General features: G+C 35.9%; 1 protein-coding gene across 4 annotated transcripts in view; it reads right to left on the reverse strand.

Annotated features, from left to right (window-relative positions):
- The window catches only part of TRIM36 (tripartite motif containing 36), a 62,285-nt gene that overhangs the window by 13,785 nt on the left and 33,760 nt on the right, over positions 1-14,740 (reverse strand). For 3 of the 4 annotated variants that reach the window (XM_017544888.2, XM_017544886.2, XM_037744415.1), the window contains 3 exons: positions 8,404-8,729; positions 5,527-5,673; positions 2,571-2,666 (listed from right to left, as the gene is read on the reverse strand). In XM_017544888.2, the coding sequence (XP_017400377.1) occupies positions 2,571-2,666; positions 5,527-5,673; positions 8,404-8,729 (569 nt within the window). Of the gene's footprint in view, positions 1-2,570; positions 2,667-5,526; positions 5,674-8,403; positions 8,730-9,471; positions 9,493-14,740 lie in introns of all 4 variants that reach the window. The other variant, XM_037744413.1, reaches the window with a different exon arrangement.

A 14,740-nucleotide genomic window follows, 5' to 3' on the forward strand; every position in this document is an offset into this window, starting at 1 on the left:
TTCCCACACCTGGGTTAGGTAGAGAAAGCCAGGTGAGGCTCCTTTGTCTCAAAACACCCAACGAAAGCTCTGGGAGGAGGGGGCTTTGTAACTCAGGAGTTGTGGACCACGCAGCCAATCCAGTATCAGAGTCCAAGATCAATCACTACAGAGGACGTCTGAAAGAACTCTCACTGGACCAGAACATGAAGGCAGAGGGAATAACTCAAGGGTTAAAACTCCAGCTGCTCCTACCTATAGGGATTCCTTCTCTGGGTCCCCTCCCACAACACCCGGAGCCCGCTTTCTTTTTCTTTCTTTTCTCTCTCTCTCTCATAAATCACTTTTCCACAAAACTCATTGGGTCCATGATATTTATTCAAACAGCAAACTCACCATTCCTTTGGGACCCCTGTCCCCATTCTTCTGGGTTAACGAGGCTAAGAATCTCTTTGGAACGGGGAGCTGAGTACTCCCTCGATTACAAAACCATTTAGATTTTTGTGAAGATTTTAAAAGGTTATTTACATAAAGTACATACCACAATGTCACATACTCTAAACATTCATACAAACTGTCATAAAATGATGCTATTGTTAAACAGTCTGAATTCCTATAAAATCAGAGCTCAACATGATTTTGAAAAGACGGGCAGAGCACTACTAAGCACTTATCATAAGACTCATAGACAGCAGCCAACAGAAAAAGTCTTCAAGAACATTCTTAAAAGCTGACAATATATGGCAGAAGTGTACAGTGCATTTTCCAATAGCTTCTAGCCAACACGTATAATAAAAGGAAATTTCTTCCAGATCTCTTCCTATTTCCTAATCCCAACAGCCTCATATTTTTAAAAGGGAAGGAGCAGAAGATAGTGACATTTTGATAGTATTTCATTGACATCACAACATTAAACTCAGAAATATCATTATATATAGATTTTTTTCCAGCTAAGTATAATTACAGATAAAAAAGACAGCATTACCATCATCACTGAGTAAAAGTCAAGAATGGAGGCAAGTTATGTAGTGTAAATAAAGATTCTGATAAACCTACAGATACAGCTTAGGCAAATGATACAAAACAACTCAATAATGTCCCCAGGATCCCAAGGAATCAGTGTCTATATGAATACTTAATATGTTAAGTTCCTCAATTTCGAACCTATTGATGACAAACCCCCAAACAGGCTCTGGGTCTTTACTTCAGAGGTGAAGAGCAGCAGGACTGAGAGAACCAACAAACAAGGCTATTAATAAAATGACCAAAGATGCAACACTTGAAGCAACCTATTAAGGTGATAATCTGCTTATGTTGAGAGATTATACCAAACTAACAGTCTACCATTTAATCTGACAAAAATATGAAAAAGAAAACGCCACTTTAAACTGAATGGAAAAATGAGTGACTTAGGGCAGTGAATGCAATCAGTAACGATCAGGAAAATACATTAAAAACAAAAGCAGTGCTGGTAATGGTGTTAATTCACATGATTTTTCAATGATTTCACCTCATATTGGAAAAAACATTTCTTCAACTAACAGCGTCATACTAGCTGGGATGTTTTTATGTTTAATTACTAAAAAGGATCAGGAGTAATGGCTTAACTTTGTTTCAAACAGAGAAGCAAAACAAGTATACAACAAAGTCAATGAAGAATATTTGGACTTTTAAAATAGCCCAATCGAATCCTCTTTTACTATATTTTTTAAATGCTGCTGCTTTCCAAATTTTTTATTAAAGCGTAATACACAAATGGAAAAATATACATGTAAGTATAAAGAGTAATGAATCTTCATACACACACTCAATGTAACCAGCATCCAACAGAGAATCCAGATTAGATAAAAGAACATTACCAGTAACCCAGAAGCTTCCATATAAGCCTTCCAGATACTAATCTACCCTCTTCAACTCTAACATCATTATCTAGTTTCACTTTTTTTGGTACTTTCTATAATTGTAATCAGATTGTATGTATTCCTTTGTATCTGGCACCTTCCTTTCAACATTACTGCAAGATTAATCTACACTGTTATGTGCAGCTGCAGATCATTTTTATTGCTATTTATATTCTACTGTTAATGGGCATTTGTGTAGATCTTACTTTGTGACAATAACAAACAAGGCAGCCAAGAACATTCTAATACACGTCTTTTGAGGAACATATATAGGATACAGACTCACGAATACCTGAAATTTAAAACAAACCTGGTCCAAGCCACATATGGTGCATTTTCCAAAAGTGATCTATTAATTTTTTAAAACGTAATAAAAATAAGTAAAACCTTTCATTTCCCTTACATTACTATTAAATACTTTTGAGATCTTGTTAATTGCCACACAAAGAGTTAATCATTTTTCCCTCTGTGTTCCAATATCATTTAATGACTAGCCATATCACAGAAGTGATCGCACAACATTATAATTCATTTTTTACATTTGTTTCCCTAGCCCCAGAAAAGCAGGGGTGAAATCTAACACAACTTGGTATTCCCAGCACATATATTACTCTCAGGATTTTATGAACAAATGAATGAACGTCTAGATAAAATAATAACTTAAAATATGCAAGTTAGTTTATCACTTACCTCTGTTTCTTTCATTAACAAGTTTAGTTCAGAAATCTGACTCTTCACCTGGCTTTCCTTACCAATAAGGTAATCAATATCCTTTGAAAGCTTTTCCTGTTGAAACACATTCATAATACAAATGGACAAAATGGAAGTTTAACAAAGACCTTGCAGAAATTTTTTTTTTTAATTACACAGGACTCGTCCTCTTCTACAGCCTCTGATAAACAGATAATAAAATCAACTATGGCCATTATCATTATTAACCCAGAGTAAACAGTTAATGGCCTTAGGAACAGAGGGCCAAAGGATGTATGAAAGATTACAATCAGGTTGGAAAAGAGAACAAGGTAACAATGCTTAAATTAGTCAAAACTTTTGAATATAAAAATACTACATTTTTATTGTTTCATAATCATTCCTAGAGCTCCTACTACTAAGGCTTCTAAGTAAACTGAAGAATAGCAATTCAAATGGTTTTGTCTTCAGATTTTATAATTCTCTCGCAAACACCCACGTGCATACATACACACACACATACACACACAGACACACACACACACCCCTATATACTATAGGAATAGCAACAAAAACCCTTCCAAAATAATACTCACAGTCCATCACAGCTTATTAAATAGTTACACAATAAGGAAAATACAGTTTTACAAAAACAGGCAATTTCTAGAGCTCACTGAATAATCTGTCTGTAAGGCAGACATTCTGAAATAAGTAGTTTCTTTCCCATAGGAATACCATCATAGATTTTGGTAAGATCCCTGGTCTTGCCCAGAAAACCTACTCTGAAATATGCAAAATGTAAAACACAAAAGCCCTTAAACACCATAAGGTAAAAAGTTGTAACAGAAAAATGTATTTGGAGTCTAAATAAGAACATCCAGAAAACGTCTCTCAAGCTGTAGCCCTTACAGGCCAATCTGAGCATTTCAGGCTCAGTTACCACCGGTGCTCTAGAAGAGGGCACTATTAAACACTAAACACTATTCCACAGGCTGAGAGGTACTTCTCAGCACCAAGTTGAACGTAAAATGACAATTCTACGTTCCTATCAGGAACCATCCCTATCAGGCCCATGTGGAGACCAGAAGTACTAGGTGCAAGTGGTGGTACTCTTTTCTAACTACACTAGCAATGAGATAAATTTGGCCATTTAAATTGAAGTAAGGCTTAGGTCTATGATAGCAGCTTAAATTATAACTACAAGATAGAATATAAGTTAATGGGGTCAAAGAGGTAAGGACCAGAGAAGAAGAGACGACAGAATTCAGAAGCATGATCTAAAAGCACCACACTCTCTGAGTTTTAATGCTCAAAGTATCTGGCCAACTATACTTTTATCTGAGAATAGCTTTTATCTGAGACAGCTCCAGTCATAATAGTCCCCTCAAATCTAGCCAGTTTTTTTTTAAAAGACTAGATCAATTTTAACCAAGTATCAGGATGTCCATTTATTCACAGGTCTCCAAAAAGTGTATGTACCAAACACTGAAAATAAGCACTGAAAATTAAAATATAAAAAGACAAGGCTACCTCTAACTCCTTTAGATAAATCAGGACCCCAGTTCTCTAGGAACTAATCAGAGGCTAATTTCTCAGGGACTCCAAAATTTCTCAGGAGTTTTTCTCTGGATCGGTGGTTCTCAAACATTGGTGTATATCCGAGTCTCCTGAGGGCTAACCAAAAACCCCAAAGACATGCAGCTTAGTCCAATGAGGCCACCGTTTGTAAAGCATGTACCTAAGAAGAGACTGTTGTAAAGAGAAAGAACTCCAAAGAGGCACAAACCAGTGTCCCTTACATATTCAGCAGTTGTCATCAACTCTTGTGTGTAAGGAAACTGCGCAAGACCAGGCAAAGAATCACCCTAAAGCATCCGAGGAAACAATCCCAGGAGCTGACACAAGGCTGGGAAGAGTGCCTGTTCCCCATCGGCCAGTCCAAAAAAAAAAAAAAAAAAATCACTCAAAATTCACAGGACACTGAAAAGAGTAATAAAAGGCTTTTACTTCAATACTTAGGTAAAATTAGCTCTTAGAACTAAATGTTGTTTTGTCTTGCCTCACAATATAAGACCCCAAAGTTTCCAAGTAACTTAATCACATATTCAAAGAAAATAGCATTTGTAGGAATACAAAAGTGTCCAATACCTGGCAGCCAATCAAAAATTACCAGGCATGCAATGTAGCAGAGAAATATAAACTCTAATGAGAAAAATAATCAATCAAAACTGACCTACTAGTGAAACATGAAAAAATTAGTAGGCAAGAACAGTTAAACAATTATATGTATTCCATATGTGCAGAGAAGATAGAGCACAACACAAATATAAAATGCAAAACACGAAATAGTTTGCATATATGCAATTATATAGAGGCAAAAAAATGCATACACATACCGTTAAAGAGAGGAAGGAAAATGGGTAGTAGGTACATAGATGATTTCTTTAAAAATATTGTTTAAAGGGAAAAAGAATAAAACAAAAAAATAGTGTCATACCATTGCCTGCTTTGCTGCTGATTATCAGATTTGAAAGTTTTAAACATTATCAATAAAACTAACAGAAAGGAAGTATTTCTAAGGGTCCACCAGAATGAACAAAATACTAATTCTAAGAATCAAGTGTCTTAAAAAGCCACAACCCTTCAAAGTATGTCTTTCCTATGTACACATCCATTATAAAAGACATTGGGCTCATTTAGGGATCATGATGAAGTATCCTTCATCCTTTTCTCTTCCCTCAGAATTCAGAGCTAATACAACATGGGTATCAATATATGCCAGGTCTTATCAGTACTACAAAGAACTGCTGATCAGGAATACTAACAACCTAATAGTAACACTTTAACTCATTTTAGTAGAAAAAAGACCATATAACACAACATGATTTTGTAAATGAAAAAGTTAAAGGCATAAAGTTACAAAGAATCAAAATTCTGTTCCAAAAATAAGTCCTACCTTTAAGGTTTTGTAGGCACTGCTCATAGTGGTTACACGGTGGTTGGAATGATTACCACCCAACTTACAGAGATGGCAAACTGGTCTCCTACATAATTCACAGTACATGTTTATTCTCTCTGTTTCATGTTCTGGGCACATTAAAATCTATTGAGTAGAGAGTGAAAGTGAGATTAAGGATCTAGGTTTCAAGTAATCTGACAAACTACCAATATACAAAGATTTGCTTTATAAAGCCACTAAATAAAGCCATTTAAGTGAATATGAATGTAAAAAGAAATAAAAATGCTTGATATATCACATGAAAATTCTCTATATCAGAATTACTATTTTTCAATTTGAGTGTTCAAATGAGTATATGTACATGTTATCTAGGGGCATATCCCATATCTCATCATAATATGTAGATGTTATTTCTCCAAAACTTTTGGATAAGAAAGTGAGAGTTTCATTCCTATCAGATTCAACTGGAATCAACACTTAACCAAGTTAGAAAGGCCATCTGACCACACTGACAAGGCAATTCTTAACGATCAGAGTCAATATTTTTAATGAAGTACCGTAACACTTTATGAGACTCATGACCTTGGTAACAGAAATCCATTACTAAGAGTCTCAGAAAACTTCGTAAGCTTCTAGATGTGTTTGCTTTTACAAATTACAAATGCACTGACAAAATTTGGAACTCCTTTTCTGATTTATCTACCTTTTTATTTACTCTGTAAACTATCATCGTAGCTATCTGATAAATAACATAAAATTTTATGTAAAATAACTTTTCATTTGACAGAAAGGGGAGATTCCTTTAAGTTAGCATGTTAATAAAATCCAAAAGTTGTTAAAGATTCCAAAATATTAGATTTTAAGCAACTGTAACTGGTCTAATGACTTACAGATATTCATTTATTTATTTGAGTCTCACTCTATAGCCCAGGCTGGGGTGCAATGGCATGATCTCAGCTCACCGCAACCTCTGTTCACTGCAACCTCCGCCTCCCAGTTCAAGCGATTCTCCTGCCTCAGCCTCCCAAGTAGCTGGGATTACAGGCATGTGCCACCATGCCCAGCTAATTTTGTAACTTACAGACATTAAAAATGAACAAACAAAAAGTACAATATGGAAAGTCCTAATACCAATATGTAGGTTCAGGAGAAAAACAATTGGAAAATATTTCAAGTTTATCAGCATGTCCAAGTTTTTACATGCCTAAAGCCATTACATTTGAAATAAAATACAAAGTTTGTCTATCTGCAAGAAAGGATCACAATAACTCAACTTTATAGGTAAATAGTCTAGACCAATAGAGACACCATTTTGGACACCAATTTAGAATTTTACTATATTGAGTAGCACTAACTACTTAAAAAATAAAATTTTTCTCAGTATAACCTATTCATATTTCTTTGGTCTTCTCTCATCTATCTTTTATTATATTTGTAAACAGAAACTATAAGACTATATTCAAATTTTCCTTATACCTATAATTCACAAAAACCCAAGCCTAATAAAATTCATTTAATCATCCAAGGTTATTTCATGGTAGAACAATTATTATCAATTTAATTAATGATTTAAAAGAAACATTAAAACAGGTTGAAGTCACAATTTTTTTTTTTTGAGACAGAGTCTCATTCTGTCACCCAGACTGAAGTACAATGGCACAATCTTGGCTCACTACAACCTCCATCTCCCGGGCTCAAGCAATTCTCCTGCCTCAGCCTTTCCCAAGTAGCTGAGATTACAGGTGTGTGCCACCACACCTGGATAACTTTTTTTGTATTTTTAGTAAAGATGGGTTTTCACCATATTGGCCAGGCTGGTCTTGAACTCCCGACCTCAGGTAATCCACCCAATCTCAGCCTCCCAAAGTGCTGGGTTTACAGACATGAGCCACTGTACCCAGTGAAGTCACAAATTTTTAAAAATTGATGGCTTTGAGCCTTTAAAATGAGGAAAATAATTGAGAATTAAAAGCTATCTGATAAAAGCTATCTACTGCCAGACTTACACAGTTTGGGAAAGGTCATTCAAAATGTAATAGCATAGATTGTTTTTGCCTTAATCTACCAATCCTTCACTATTTAATATAAAAAATAGTAACAATTTCAAAAAACCTTTTGAGATTTTTTTTCTCGATTTTTTTTTTTACTACAAATTAAAGGTTTTATGCTTAGGAATGCAAATAGACTTCTATACACAAGTTACTAAGTTAAAAGGACTAAGAACTTTGAAAAACTCAACGATAGGTTTTAAAAATCTATGTAAATCAGAAAGAAGTGAAGATATCAAAAGATCAGTCTTCTTTCCAGGCACACAGCAGGGCAAACAATACATAAACTTCTTTTGACAACATGAAAGAAATTACTCAGAATGTTTAAGAAATACAAATTCTACTTCAGATAATATATAACCATTATATCACAAGCTACAAAATATTAGGCTCTAATCACCTTTTTTCATTGTACAATTTTAGCTAACTAAAAACAGAAAAATATGTTTCGCAGTCAAACCTTTTAAGCAATTATGGATTTATCACACTAAAGCACAAAAAAGCTTTTTATCTTTAACCATTTCAACGTTAAAGAGTACATCTGAGAACTTTCTTTAATCAGAGCTAACACGATGAACATTCATTGTATTATATCACGCTGGATAGTAACAGAAATAAACCACAATATTGCCCTCTATTAACAAAGAGTTTTAGCCTCACAGTAAGTAGCTCCAGCAACTAGGCCTTAAGTTCTTATACCTGCTTTTAAAGTTATTTCCTTTCTGTCAAGTTCTAGACTCAATAATTTATTGCATAACATTAAGTTATATAAGTTTCATAACATTAAGTTAAAATAACATTCTAACTTCATAAAAACTTCACTTACTTTGGGCCTAAAGTTAGTAGTTGGGCCAACATACTCATGCTGAGCTTTTACAGTCCCCCAAGGATGATAAATTTTGAAGCATTCATTACAGTAACTTGCACTACAGTCCATGCAGCTTTTTGTAGATTCTTGAGGTGGTGGTTTACAAAGGTCACACATAATAGCTGTGGCTGCCCTAGCTGCCTGCCGGTATCTTTCGACAATAGTCTCCAAAGTGAAGTTTCGAAACAGACCATTGATTCCTCGTTCTCCAAGATCCACATCATGCTCACAGCCAGGGCAAGGGAAAATGGTTGTCCTCGGGGTCAATGAATTGCGCTTCCAGCCTGTGTAGTTAATATGTCTTTGTTTAGTTACAGCAGTAGGAAAATGATTAGAATGAAGAAAAGAGGAGTCATGTCTTAAAGACATAACTACAAATACATCACAAAAACAGTATCCAAAGTGGCTCCACGTGAATAAATTTGAATTGTGAAAATGTTTTTAAAAGTTTTCCTTAGTATACAAAAGACAAGCCCAAGTTACTAAATATTTATCAAATCAAAAAGAAAAATATTCTATAGTAAGTCCACATAAAACCCATACTAAATCAAACACAGATAGGTAAAACACATAATACAATACGACATGTGGTCAAGATCTTTTAAAATTATATAATGAGCATTTATAGCTACCTTTATATGCCATAGCCAAAGGCATTTAAATGAACACAGTCATAGCTGACTGACAGGAAATGAGTCAATACATGAAAGAGCAGGGGTCCCTAGGACAAGGCCCATGAAGAGGCGCCAGGCAGATCCATAAACTATTTGAAATTGTGCACAAAATATCTATATACATATGCAAATTTTCTGGTTAAGACCCACAGCTTTTATCAGATTTTCAAAAGAGTATGTGATGTGACCACAAAATTTTTAAGAACACTACAACAGAGGGTTTCCCACTGTAGTATTGTTTTATCTGGAAAAATTCAGTAGGGAAGATCATTAGTTAATTGAGTGCAATCTATAGAAAAGTGAAAAATTCATTCATAGACCTATAATTTAGTGATTTTAAAAAGGGACCAACCATTTAGTATCTTCTTATGACCTGAAACAAAGAATCATTAAAATTACTTAATTCAGTAAGCCAAAAATTACCACAAAAATACTACCAATAATTAACATATATACACAATGATGACCTTAAACATCACATTTTTGTTCAGCATTATTATCCTGATTTTAATAAATCAAGGAACCAACGCATGACAGTCCTTACCCACTGGTTCACAGGAATCCAGGGTTGTCCATTTTCCACAGGAGCATGCATATCAATTCCCTCATTTGTAAATCTGCTCTCAAGAGTATGAAGTCTTAGTTGCTCACAAAATAACTCCCTTAACATAAACACAAACTTCTTAACCTATGCCTTCTTTCACACTACCATGTATTCAATACCAAAAGTGAATGGTTAAACTTAGTATACCACACTATGAAAGGTATTTAAACAGCTACATCAATATAGCCTTTGCATATAACTGTCATCACTCAAAAAAATATCTTAAAAGATGTCTGACATGGTATCAGTTCAGGTAAAATTTAGCAATCAGCCTATAATATTACTTATTGGAAGGGATGTTATAGCATGCTATATGGCATTGGGCCCCAAAATGTACTTATACAACAAACATGCAGAAAATTTTTAGTATCTTCCTTTAAAGATATTTTACCTTTATATTTATAAACATTAATGCATACAAAAAAGCTGCCCATACAAATTTGAAAATCCTAAAATATATGAAAGTAATAATTCTAAAAACATGCAATACAATCCAAAATCTTTCACACCACAGCAGGCATACAATGAAATAAGCAGCAAAGCTACTTTTAAAACACATGCCAATGAAAATTTCATTTAGGAAAACAAAACAAGCCAAACAATTCTAGAAATGATTTGGTGCAGTGGTCAAGTTTAAACAAACGGAAATTCATATTTAATTGCAGGTTTCCACACATGAACTAGGTGATGAAAATTTAGAGTAACAGAAAACTAATCTCAACAGTTGATGTTAAAAAATGAGTCATTTTTGGTTTTATGAATATTATGATCAATTAAGTAATGGTATAAAGAAAAGCAAATAATGACAACAAAATCATGTTTTAATATGCACGCTGGTGACACCCAAATTTGGGTCCTTAAAAATTTGAAGGAAAAAAAAAAAAGTTTTGTCCCTTTTCTGTATACCTCTGCTAACATGGTGTAAAACACTAAACTTCTTAAATGAGATATTAAATTAAAACATATAATTTTTCACAACTCATTCAAATAAGTATCTTGGCTATCTTTCTAAACAGATCTGAAAGCTCTCAAATATTTCTTACAAACGTGAAAGAAATTTTTTTTATTTCATCTGTCTTATACTTCTTTCATGGTTTTCATGGAAACAAACAGATGTTCAGAGCAACAAAGAAAATGAGAATCTTAGGATATTCTGGGAAATAAACCTAATGAAAAAATCAAGGCAATGGAACTAAGAACAAAATGTAAGAGTCAACTTTCTACTTTCTATAGTTGTGCTATCCAATAGCCACATGTGACTTTTAATATTTAATTAAAATTTAATAAAATTTAACATTCAATTATTTGGTTACCATAGCCACATTTGAAAATCTCAAGAGCCACGTGTAGCTAATGGCTACCGTATTATATGATACAGAGTTGAACATTTCCATTATAGTAGGAAGTTCTATTGAATAGTATTGCTCCATTACATTAGACAATGTAAAAGAAAAATAGAGGCATCATGGCGGACAGGAGAAAGGACGAGACTGCAGCTCCGACAGAGCAGCATGCGGAGGCCCACATCGTGAAATTTTGCTCCAGAACGACTACAGAAATTAGGAAACCGGGAGGACCCACGGACACACTGAAGGAAGCAGATTGCTCCTGCAGGACCCAGGAGACACCCCAAATACTTCAAGTACTCAAACTGTGAAGTAGAAAAGGGAGATTGTCTGCCCCCGAACACACCTCCACTGGGGAAACTGAAGGCCTGGACAACAGGAGAAGATTTTTGACCTCACCTGGAGCTGAGTCAATTTAGAGAGCTGAGTGAAATACAAGGGTAAAGGAAGCAGCAGGAAAACCCCTGGAAGCTCAACGGACCCCCATTAACTCATTTTTGCCTGGCCTCACGGGGATCCTTCGGGAGGGTGGCCAGAGGCTCTGGGAAAAGGCCATGGAGGAAGGAAATCTCCAGATGAAGTTTCTAACAATTTGAACTGATCGATAAGCCTCCTGGCCAGAACTTGGGAGACACTGTAAATCCAGTGTACAGATTCTACAGGCAAGAGAAGAAGGAAAGCCATACTTGCTTTTGCAGCTAGGAGGTGAGTAGACTTCAAGTTCTCAGCCCTGCTCACCCACTGCCTAGAAACAAACTTGGTACTATTGTGGGGGGCACAGTGGAAGCGACACTGGCCCTCTGGATTCTGTGAGAGCGGGGGGAGACCTGTGACTACTGGCTTTCCCCGACTTTGCTGACAACCTGCATTACACACCAGTGGTGGCCATAATCCTACTAGGAATGTAACTCCATGGACCTGGGAACCTCTCAGGTCAGCCACACATGGCTGGGAGCCACACAACCTCTGAGGGAAGCCCCCAAATCAGCCACAGCAAGAGCTGCTCAAGGAGAGTCAGAGCTCAGACACACCTAAGCCCTGCCCCCACCCAATGGTCTTTCTCTACCTACCCTGGCAACTGAAGAAAAAAGGTATATAATTTTGAGATTTCTAGGGCCCTGCTCACTGCCTGTTCCTCCCCATACCACCATAGCTGATGCTCTCTGGAAAGTGACACCTCCTAGCAGGAGGCCAACCAGCACAAAAATAGTGCATTAAACCACCAAAGCTAAGAAGCTTACAGAATCCCTTTCATCATCTGTCAGTCACTTCCATCAGAACAGGTCCTGGTGGTATCCATGACTGAAAGACCCAAAGATGGTTCACATCACAGGACTCTGTGCAGAGAACTCCCACTACCGGCCTGGAGCCTGGTATACCTGCTGGGTGGCTAGATCCAGAAGAGAGAACAATCACTACAACTTGGCTCCCAGGAAGGCACATCCATAGGAAATGGGGGATACAACAAAAAACATCCCATGGGACAAAAGGAGCTGAACAGCAGCCTTGAGGCCTAATCTTTCCTCTGACAGAGCCTAACCAAATGAGAAGAAACCAGAAAACCAACTCTGGTAATGTGACAAAACTATGTTCTTTAACACCAACAAAAATCACACTAGCTCCCAGCAATGGACCCAAACCAAGAAGTCATCCCTGAGTTACCTGAAAAAGAATTCAGGAGGGTTATTAAGCTAATCAAGGAGGCACCAGAAAAAGGCAAAGCCCAAGGAAATCCAAAATATGATATAAGAAGTGAAGGAAGAAATGTTCAAGGAAATAGGTAGCATACATAAAAAGCAATGGAAACTCCAGGAAACAATGGACACACTAACAGAAATGCAAAATGATCTGGAAAGTCTCAGCAACAGAATTGAACACGGAGAAAGAAATTCACAACTCAAAGACAAAGTCTTCAAATTAACCCAATCCGACAAAGATAAACAAAAAATAAGAAAATATAAACAAAGCCTCCGAGAAGTCTGGGATTACATTAAATAACCAAACCTAAGAATAATTGGTGTTCCTGAGGAAGAAGAGAAATCTGAAAGTATGGAAAATATATCTGAGGGAATAATTCAGGAAAAGTTCCCCAGCCTTGCTAGACCTAGACATCCAAATACAAAAGGCACAAAGAACACCTGGGAAATTCATCACAAAAAAATATCATTGCCTAGGCACATTGTCATCAGCTTATCTAAAGTTAAGATGAAGGAAAGAATCTTAAGAGCTGTGAGACAAAAGCACCAGGTAACCTAGGGAAAACCTATAAGATTAACAGCAGATTTCTCAGCAGAAACCCTACACACTACAAAGGATTGGGGCCCTACCTTCAGCCTCCTCAAAAATACAGTTATCAGCCAAGAATATTATATGCAGTGCTTCATATATGAAGGAAAGAAAAGAGTCTTTTTCAGACAAACAAATGCTGAGAGAATTCAGGACAAGCAAGTCACCACTAAAATAACTGCTAAAAGGAGCCCTAAATCTTGAAACAAATCCTGGAAACACATCAAAACAGAACCTCTTTAAAGCATAAATCACACAGGACCTATAAAACAAAACTATAATTTAAAAACAAAAAGAAAAAACAAAAAACCAAGGTATATAGCAAAAAACAGCATGCTGAATGGAATGGTACCTTATATCTCAATATTAACTGAATGTAAATGGCCTAAAAATTCTCCACTTAAAAAAAGATAAAGAATTGCAGAAAAAGTAAGAATTCACCAACCATCTGCTGCCTTCAAGAGACTCACCTAACACATAAGGACTCACAAAAACTTCAGGTAAAGGGATGGAAAAAGACATTTCATGCAAATGGACACCAAAACCCAGCAGCAGTAGCTATTTTTCTACCAGACAAGACAAACTTTAAAGCATAGCAGTTTAAAAAGACAAAGAAGGACATTACATAGTGATAAAAGGCTTTGTCCAACATGAACATATCCACAATCCTAAACAAATATACACCTAACACAGAGGCTCCAAAATTTATAAAACAATTACTAATAGACCTAAAAAATGAGACAGCAACACAGCAGTACTAGGGGACGTCAATAATCCAATGAAAGCCCTAGACAGGTTATCAAGACAGAAAGTCAACAAAGAAACAATGGATTTAAACTACAGCTTGGAACAAATGAAACTAACAGTTATTATATGCACAACATTCCATCAAACAACCGCAGAATATACATTCTATTCAATAGCACATGGAACTTTCTCCAAGATAGACCATATGATAAGCCAAAAAACAAGCCTCAACAAATTTAAGAATACTGAAATTAAATCAAGCACTCTTTCAGGCCACAGTGGAATAAAACTGGAAATCAACACCACAAGGAACCTTCAAAGCCATGCAAATACATGGAAATTAAATAACCTGCTCCTGAATGAGCACTGGGTCAAAAAAATGAAATCAAGATGAAATTTAAAAATTATTCAAACTGTATGACAAAAGTGACACAACCTATCAAAACCACTGGGACACAACAAAGGCAATGCTAAGAGGAGCCCTAAACACCTACATCAAAAGGTCCAAAAGAGCACCAACAGACAATCTAAGGACAACACCTTGAGGAACCAGAGAAACAAGAACAAACAAAACCCAAACCTAGCAGAAGAAAGGAAATAACCAAGATCAGAGTAGAAGTAAATGAAATTGAAGTCAA

This window comes from Cebus imitator, unplaced genomic scaffold (assembly GCF_001604975.1).
Source record: "Cebus imitator isolate Cc_AM_T3 unplaced genomic scaffold, Cebus_imitator-1.0 Scaffold173, whole genome shotgun sequence".
In the NCBI taxonomy this organism is placed as follows: Eukaryota; Metazoa; Chordata; class Mammalia; order Primates; family Cebidae; genus Cebus; species Cebus imitator.